Source organism: Scylla paramamosain, chromosome 8 (assembly GCF_035594125.1).
Source record: "Scylla paramamosain isolate STU-SP2022 chromosome 8, ASM3559412v1, whole genome shotgun sequence".
In the NCBI taxonomy this organism is placed as follows: Eukaryota; Metazoa; Arthropoda; class Malacostraca; order Decapoda; family Portunidae; genus Scylla; species Scylla paramamosain.
In genome coordinates, this window is record NC_087158.1 from 27,932,040 (window position 1) to 27,941,760 (window position 9,721).

Consider the following 9,721-nt stretch of genomic DNA (forward strand, 5'->3'; position numbering starts at 1 on the left):
CTTCTTAAAGGAAAGGTGAGATGTCCCAGTTGTAAGCAGGGAGTATTGTTGGATTTTATACAATGGACATTGGTGATCTGAAATCTCTGAAAGCTTTGGCCATGAGAGCATTTATATAGTTACCTGGTTATGTTGTTTTGTGAGCATATAGTAATTTAGTATTGTATATACAGCTTCACCTGGTATAGTTAAGTTTTGCCACTCACAAGATTTCTCAGGTTCAGGAATGCATTTTTCTTATACTGAGTTCTGCTAAACTATCAGACTCGGGAATAAATTTTTCACCATGTGCTGAACTTAATAACTCATGCAACATGCACATTTATAGTCTTTGATTCATATACTAATGTTTCATATGGTGTGTACTCTTCATTAGTGCTGGGCAAAAGTTGATAAATATAAGAGTTTGAATTTTACAAATAACAGTCATGTGTATTTTGTGTACATGATTTTACAAGATGAGGTTACTATAGATGGTTATTTAGGTGTGCACAGAACATCCACTATAGAGAACAGTAGTGAGTCAGTAGTGTCACAACAGCTAACTGGTACAGAGAGCGCTGGCTAACTCGCTCATGAAACAAATGCAATAGTTAGTTATTTAGTATCACCTTTTAAGAAAGTACCAGCGTGCAGAAGCAGGTTATTTGCCACCACAAAGTGTTAATAGATAATTTTCATAAGTTTGTATTTGAAAAATCATAATGTTACATGAAAAAAATGATTACTTTAGGGTTAACACATTACTACATTTTTACATTTTCCAGCGCAATGGGTTCTATGTTGAGTGTGGTGCCCTTGATGGAGAGCTTCGCTCCAATACACTTTTCTTTGAGCGGGAGAGAGGCTGGAAAGGACTCTTGATTGAAGCTGATCCTAAGAATTATGAAAAAATGGTCAACAAACACAGGAAAGCCTACATGTCTCCCACCTGTCTGGCTCCAACATCTCATCCCACAATGGTGTGTGTTTGTTTAACTCTTGAGAAAGTTTTTGCTGTATTGCATGGAAGAATGATTGGATTGTGAAATAAAGTAAACATGCCAAACACACCAGTGAAATTTTGCTAATACAATCTGTCTGTAGGTGATGTTCCAGCAACAAGACAACCAAGGACACATTGTGGATGCCTTTGGTGGGGCAGATTCAAGGACAGTGGTGGAGGTTCAATGCTTCCCATTTGCTTCTTACCTGGCTGCCCTTAATGTCACTACTGTGGATTACTTCAGCCTGGATGTGGAAGGAGCTGAATTTGATGTGCTCAGAACCATTCCATGGGAGAAAGTTGATATTAAGGTAAGGGATACCACCTTCATGTTGGAAATGCAGTTTTGTCAATCTTGTGTGCCCATTTTCTAAGGAAGGATCCAGATACTGAAGTCCTTATTGGCAGAAATATGGATGCAAGTTAATGATAAACTGCTTTATGTGGAGATGCTTCTCAGATAAATAGCTTCTTTTCTCTGTCTGTGCTTCATCTCCAAAATAAAACAAATCAAAGCTTCCTCTTGGGTATTTTCATTCTTACAGTCAGACAAAGCCTGATATCAGAATTTATAAATCAAAGTACTTTCATTGGTTTTGTGACATGTTACATTTTCTCTCCTTAAATATCATACTTTTCAAGTGTCATTGTGCTTGCACACAATATTTACTAATTAGACACAGCAGTGTGCCATGTGGCCAGTCATTTTATGCTTTCTTACATTTGTTTTTCTTACTCTACCATCTCTGCAATATAAAACACTATATGCTCTAACATTTATTTTTAAGGAACTTTCATGTGCAGTAAATTTGTATATTTTTTTGTAATGTTCATTAATGTCATGCTTTCTCAGACGCTGTCAGTGGAATTCATCCATGACCCAGAAGGGAAGGATGCCATTGAGGACTACATGAGGGGTAAAGGTTACTTTGTGCACTCTGAGGTGCGTCACTACAACTGGCTGGCGAATGACTTCATCTTTGTTAAAAATACCTTGCAATAAGCCATACAGTAATAAGCTGCTTATAATTTTTGTATGTCAGTGCTGTTATTAATGAGAAGCGTAAAGGAAGCATCAGCACAGCTAGAGGCTTGATGATACATGGATGAAGGTACTCATTGGTTTTATTATTAGGTCATGCTGTTTTCCTACACTTTTATCTGTACTTATGCAATGTTCTATGTCTTATTTAAAAATAAGTAAGCATATTTAATTTCTTATGTGCTCTTTTTGAAATTTTCATTGTTGTACACTAAGAGTGAACTGGTTTCATCCATTGAGATGATATGAGAGACAAAATCCCTAAAGTTCACATGATCGTGAACTGAAATGAATTTTTTTAGTCTGAATGTGTGCAGTACAGCATTAATTTCCTAGACTTTTGGTTTTTGATATAGGGGAAATCTTGCTATATCTTAGAAAATAAAGTTAAATATTCTTTATGAAATTTGAAAAAAAAAAAAATGCCAGTGAAACTATCATGAGTTGGATGTATATGTATAACATTTATTTGCACTGCAGTAATTTGTGACATTTATCAAAAAATATGAGCCTTTGGATTTTTTGGACAAACTTTTTAATGTGAAAAATGAAGGAGCCACTGTAATGTTTTTGATGAATAAGGACATATAAATTCAGAGAAATTCATGTGCACAGACAATGTCCATGTAAGATATTTGGCTTTAAGTTCATACTGAGCCTGCTGCAGAGATCATTGCATTACTTAATACCATTACCTCTGCAGCTCAACTAACCCAGTGTACCGGTGGTGGGAGTACTGCTACCCACACATAGGGGTAGCCACAACCTACAGATGGGGGCATAGATAATCATAATTCTCACACTGGTAGTCACAACCCACCCAGGCAGTCAATTCACATGCAGTCACAACCCACCTGTAGTCACATCCCACAGGGCATAGACAGTCACAACCCTCCATGAGTGGTCACACTGTACCCACGGTTACAATCCATACACAGAGTACATACAGTCACAACTCAGGTATTGTTATTATTTTATTTTACTTATTTATTTATTTATTTATTTTATTTTATTTATTTATTTATCTATTTATTTATTTATTTATTTATTTATTTTTTTATTTTTTATTTTTTATTTTTGTACAACCATACCAGAAACTTTACCTGTGGCTGCTTTAGTTATGTTGGTACATATCACAAAATAGCAGTTATATTCTTTGGCTGTGTGATACACTACAAGTTGACCTGTTCAGGGTTAAAGAGTTAAAGTGATCACTGCACATTCAAGAGTCACATTATATTCAGGTGTTTTAAAATATATTCAGTTAATTAGTAGTGCACATGTATGTAAGGAAACTAACCATTACAACGGTGATTCTTAGCTTTTTTTTTTTTTTTCTCAGAAACATGTAATACTAATATAATTGGTTTGAGGAAAGAAGTCCATTGTTCCAGTCAAAGCAGTGATGAATTCAAAGTAATACAGTTCTAGTTAAAAGTGATGTATATATTTTTCACACACACACACACACACACACACACACACACACACACACACACACACACACACACACACACACACACACACACACACACACACACACACACACACACTAGGTGAATACATGCAATGCTGTGAAAACATAACTTTTATAAAATATGGTTTGGTAGAATCACAAAGCTATTGTCATCATTATTGCCATCTTCATGATCATGATCATCATTGTCATCATTGTTCATCATCATCATAATTGTCATCCTATACTCTGTATGAAACTGGGCAAGAGTTCAGGACATTTTTCATCTCTTGAGTCTGGACCAAACTGTCTTACTTGAGTGAATAAATAGTGGCATGTGCATCTTTCACTTCATTGTTTCATAACAATCTTTACAAAATCTACAACATATGTACTTTAAAATTGGTATAATGAGATTACACATGATGTCTTTTAGGCTTATTGAAAAGATATATTGGTATTGATGTGAGCTAAGAATGTGGAAACAGTGGGTGAGGATGGTTTGACAAAAAAGTGTCTGAAAAGAAAATGAAATAAAACAGTGTATAAGGGAGACTTCTTTTTAACTGGATAATTTGTGGAGGAATGTTTTGTAAGTGCTAGAGAAATGTTTGGAAGGAATGCATACAAAGACATTAATAGTGTGAGATTTTCCAGAAGTGGCCAGTCCCCTTGGGGCAGGTTCCCAGTGGGGATGGACTCTTAGAAATAAGAATAAAGAAATATTGTATCTAGATTTTTTGCTGTGAGGTGTGTAAATTATATCAACAAAAACTGGTAAAGCACAGCCAAATATCTCTGAAAACCAATGTCTACTGTAAAACCAAACAATTTGTAATTGCTTGAAGCCTGCCAATTGCTTGAATTGCTTGAAGTATGCCAATTTGAAGAGAGAGAGAGAGAGAGAGAGAGAGAGAGAGAGAGAGAGAGAGAGAGAGAGAGAGAGAGAGAGAGAGAGAGAGAGAGAGAGAGAGAGAGATGGGGGGGTAGTGTCCCAAATAGCTTTAAATAAAATTGTGCAATTCACAAATCAGTGCAAGTTCTAAAGTATTCAACTCAAATAATCTGGAAGTATGAGGATATCTTGCTTCCAGACCAATATAAGTTAAATTCTGTGTAAAACTCAGATACCCAAGAAGTAGGCTCACATGCTTAGATCGCTGATGTGCTATGCCTCATTAACCACTTGTTCTCTCCGTCCTCTGTATGTTGATCCTCGTAAAATTAGTAATGGTAACCTAATTATGTACATTATTTATTAATAGATAAAAAGATGTACTCAAAACTTGTGCAAAATTCCTGTTTTCCAAAATGAAGGTATTTAATAGGCTTATAAGGTGGCATTCCAGATGTGCTAATAATAATGATGTCATTTATGTAAGTTTATATTGTTGAGGCAATAGATGAGGCAAGTGTTACAGTCCCTGGATTGATCTGTTTAAATACACTACTTCAGTGTCTGGTAGACAGTGACACATTTCCAGAGAGGAATGGCCTGCCAACCTGGACAAATATTCCACATTGGTCACTGTGGCAGCCTGATGGTGCCGCACAGTGTAACAGATGTAATGAACCCCAGCGCTGCACACGGTGCAGTTTATTTTGAGTGCAGTCAAGCCTGTAATCATATAAAATGCACAACAAAACATATTGATTTGTTGTACTGTCACGTCTGTATCAGTTTAAGCTACTCATTACAAATGTTATTATGTCCTATCCACTCCACACTGAGTCTCTTATACACTTACATATTGGGGGCTTTGTGAATGAGCGTGAGCAATAGGTGAATGCAGATCTGTGTGCGGTGGTGGTGATTACCCTTCTGCTGTCAGGAGTGTTGTGAGCACCACAACACCCAACCATCACAAGTGTTCATTTTGGCCCTGTCCCATAGGTCACCATCTTTTAGTGTAAACATCATCATCTCCACCCTCACAACTCACTCTTCCATCTTCTCCTCTACCTTCTCATCTTCACTCCTTCACTTCCTCCCCTTCCTCCTTCTCATTTTCACTTCCTCCCCTTTCCCTGCAAACAGTGGAGAACTGTAAGTGGCAGGCACACACACACACACACACACACACACACACACACACACACACACACACACACACACACACACACACACACACACACACACACACACACACACACACACACACACACAAATAGTGCTTTTTATCTCAGAAAATGGTGGGCATGATGCCAACTTCAAATTATTATTATTTCTAAGCTATAATTTTCCCCTCAAAATGAATGATTGCTTGAGCATTCCATGTGGTTCAAAACCACCTAAACAATACCTGATAAAATGAATTCCTTTGTATACATTGTGTTATTAGCATTTAAGAAAGTATATTTCTTGGCACCAAATGCAATGTTTTTTTTTTTTTTTTTTTTTTGCATAGAGCCTTTTTCATATGCTATCATGTATGTTATACAATGTCCTTGTAACTGATGGATATCTGATACTTTTTTTTTTATGGCTGGTACATGTTTTTAGATGCTGTATGTGTGTTTTATTTTTCAAGTATGTTGAAATAAATTATTTCTTTTTTTAGTATTTATGATTGATAATATGAGGTCTGTTGAAATGTATTTGACCTTTGGCCTGAAAACAGAATTTCTCACTTGGAAGTTCAAAATCTTAATCCCTCTCATACTGATATCTGTGAGTGAACACACTGTCAACACCACTGTGACTTTACTCTTCGCTTCTCGTTCACTTTGATTTCTGGGTCATATTCATTGATCCACAACTCACCAGTGTTGATGGAACCCAGGAAGACAGGGCTGCCATTTGCAGAGTCCAGCATGTTCTGCAATGCTTTTAGGCTGTGTTATTTCTGCTTCATTGTTAGCTGCTTTGGCACTAATTTTGCAGACACTCTTTGCAAGTCCAAATTCTCACTCACTAGTACATTTCCCACTTGACATATAAGTTTGTGGATGTTGATATGATGGTCCTGCTTGACCAAAGTCTACATTAGTCACTGACCTTGTCATATGGCATATGTATTAAGGACTTAACTGTGTAGAATATAAATTACTGGCCAACAACATGTAGCCATCTTTTAACCAGTTTTACTGTTCCTTAATTTGTGTAATGTCCATGGCATCATTGCTTAAAGCCTACTGAATCATCCTGATGGTTCCCATTTGAGTATTATCAAGCTTCTGATAAAATATGCATTACTACTGCTCAAGTCATTCCATCTTTTCTTGGACAGTTAAAATCTGACAGCATAAAGTACACTCCTTTTCACAGCCAGACTGCCAGTGATTGATACTTTCTGCATATGAGAAAAATTCTTGCATATGCATGAAGGTAATCTTCACCTTCCCACCTGTGGATGCCTCCCATGCAATATTGTTACCACAAGAAAATTCAGGTCAGATATTCTTTGAACAGACCTTGTATTTGTATGTCAACATGACAATTCAGTTGAACACTTGAACAGGTATTTGTATTGTTGATATTAGTATTTTTTAGTTTTATTATGGTTGCTAATATGTTTGTTTACATAAGCTGATATCTAATGAATGCATATATGTATTAATGCCTGAGGTGGGGTACAGAGAGCTACAGCTGGAGCCTGGCTGGTTTTTGTGCCAGACTGGGTCACATGCTGGGTGCTGCTTCAGCCAGAAAACAGATTTTTTTTATCCTCCTCTAATACAGCAGTCCTTACCTTGCCCTCAGTTTATCATGTCATTCATCTTATGGATGCCTTTCCATGGCATATCAGGCATGGTCAAAGCCATTAGAGGTAGACTGCCCACAGTTTGGGATGGGTCACTCACATCCCTTAGCTCCCAAATGAATTATTATTGCCACAGAATTATTGTGTAAAGGATAAAACATCTTTGTGAGATCATTTATTTATGTCTCACTAATTGGACTAACAATTTACAAAATTTTTTTTATTATGTAACCATGCTGCAGAAAGTCATCCAGTCTTCCTTTTATGTATCACTAGGTGTTGAACACTTGATGGTGCATGAATGGCAATCTTCACGGTGTTTGATGTGTGTCTTCTTGGGAAGTTTGTCATTGAGGAAGTAAGGTGAATATCAGTTTTGATCATTGACATCATCATGATCACTATTATCATCACATTTTCATTGTCATTTTTCATTGTGTGAAATGATGGGTAACCAATTTTGATGTGCATTGTAAGCTAGGTACAATAATAGGAGTGGGATTTGAACCCTTGATGAACACTCATATTCCATTCTTAGTGTGTCTTTAGTTTCTGTTTTGAATTAATAAAAAAAAAATCAATGTCAAAATAACTTGGCATTTGTACTATGTACATAAGATTGAAATTTGTGACTTCATAGTATAAAAATATGACCTATTAATTTTTCTGCGTTTGTGTCTGCCATTCTCTTTTTTCTTTTGTTGTGACGAAGACACAAGTTTAATGAACTGCACTAAAGGTTTGTGAAATATCAGAGGGTAGTGTTGTTTTGCTACAATTAACATAGAAGCTGCTAACTGGAGGAGAAACAGTTCTGTAATATTCATGCTTCATATCTCATTTGTTTTATCACATGTATCCAGGACAGATTATGGAAATCATTACTTGGTTTTAGAGAGTATTATTTGACCCGGAGAAGTATAACACATGATGCAGCTAACTTCCAGTATTCAGACAGTACTATACTTGCCGGTGTCAGGTCACTCCTTAATTTATTATGTATGGTCAAATTTACTTTTTTTTTTTTTTTTATTAAACATTGTAACAATTCACAGAATGGTTCTTTTATTTACCAATGAACAATGCCCCGTGTGTACAGGACGGCGATATTGAGTGCGGGCATCACGTGCGCCACTGCGCGCCCGTCATGCGAGGCTCAGACAGGCACCAACCCGCCACATCTTGGAGGCTGCCTGGCTCATTCACAGACAGCGATGGCGCCATCCTGAGTGCTGTGAAGTTTGTCCTGTACCTGTGGAGAGAGTGAGTGTTGGAGTCACGTGTTATAGATCTTTTGGTTTATACTGTTGAACTGCACTCGTTTTATCACCAGTGCCTCATCTCCCATACATATTTAGAAAAGAGAAGTAAAGTATTCATATATTACGGTGCGACTGTTTCACATTCATTTTGATGCTTAATTACAGAAGTCCTTCGTGCATGAACGTTCACAGAGAAATATGACGGTTTTAATGAGGTCGGAGGTATCGTAGAGTTGCCAGCTCCGTCACAATTACGCACGGTTGACACGCTTGAATACCTTTAGCCTCAACTGAGTCGCTGCTGATCGAACAAGGGCTCAAACGAATTCGAGAGATTTGTGAAGTATATATATATATATATATATATATATATATATATATATATATATATATATATATATATATATATATATATATATATATATATATATATATATAATCACTGATTTGATTCTCAGAGCAAAAGGGAAATCCCAAGTACAGTTAGCCAGGCAACGATGACCTGCTTGGCTCATCAAACACGTGGCCATAACCCAGTTCGCATCTTGCAGCATTAACAGATTGCTTCCTCGCCAGTGTTTTATTTTCCAATCCCTTTGTACTACAAACAGTTCGGAAAATATGTAATTGTGCTGGAATTCAGTAGGATTCGGTCCTCCCTTCGAGTCAACAATTGAGTCACTCCTGAATTATAACTTGTCTCGTGCTATCTGCCACATTCCTTCGATAAGATTGACCGGCGTGTAATAAGACAGCCAGTCTCGCTTCGTAAAGAGGATATGATATTGTGGACAAAACGGGGAAAAAAATAGGAAAACTGGATGAAAGCTAATCTCGGAAATGTGTTGAACTAATGCTCGGGAAACACACACACACACACACACACACACACACACACACTGCCAGAGAAAAGAGAGCGCTCCATGAGGCAAACACAAATTCTTGTTTTGTTTGAGTTTTTAGAACAGCAGTTGATGATGAAAAAAGTTCCGCAACCGTGAACACGAGGCGAGTGGAAGTAACAAAACTCGCTGAGCAAACTGGTGCGTGAAGGTCGTGAGAGAGAGAGAGAGAGAGAGAGAGAGAGAGAGAGAGAGAGAGAGAGAGAGAGAGAGAGAGAGAGAGAGAGAGAGAGAGATATGAAAATTTGAACGAGTATGTCATTGAAATTCGGATATTGTGTGTCTCGCCATTAGGCAAATGAAGGAGATGTCTGCCCGCTCGCCTCCCGCAGACTTGGGGCCAAACACTAGACATTTTTCCACTCGTTAT

The 9,721-nt window shown here is 37.2% G+C and overlaps 1 protein-coding gene and 1 long non-coding RNA gene across 4 annotated transcripts in view; one reads left to right on the forward strand and one right to left on the reverse strand.

The window, feature by feature from the left end:
- The window catches only part of LOC135103088 (protein Star-like), a 12,557-nt gene extending 4,316 nt beyond the window's left edge, over positions 1–8,241 (forward strand). For all 3 annotated transcript variants that reach the window (XM_064009073.1, XM_064009074.1, XM_064009075.1), the window contains 4 exons: positions 1–15; positions 768–962; positions 1,087–1,296; positions 1,839–8,241. The exon at positions 1–15 is cut by the window's left edge and continues 152 nt beyond it. In XM_064009073.1, the coding sequence (XP_063865143.1) occupies positions 1–15; positions 768–962; positions 1,087–1,296; positions 1,839–1,988 (570 nt within the window). In that variant the 3' untranslated portion in view covers positions 1,989–8,241. The remainder of the gene's footprint in view (positions 16–767; positions 963–1,086; positions 1,297–1,838) is intronic.
- Positions 7,370–8,727, reverse strand: LOC135103089 (uncharacterized). The gene is made up of 2 exons (XR_010269918.1): positions 8,575–8,727; positions 7,370–8,439 (listed from the first exon to the last, which is right to left on the reverse strand). It is a non-coding gene; the product is annotated as an uncharacterized LOC135103089 (long non-coding RNA).
- Positions 8,728–9,721: the final 994 nt, after the last annotated feature.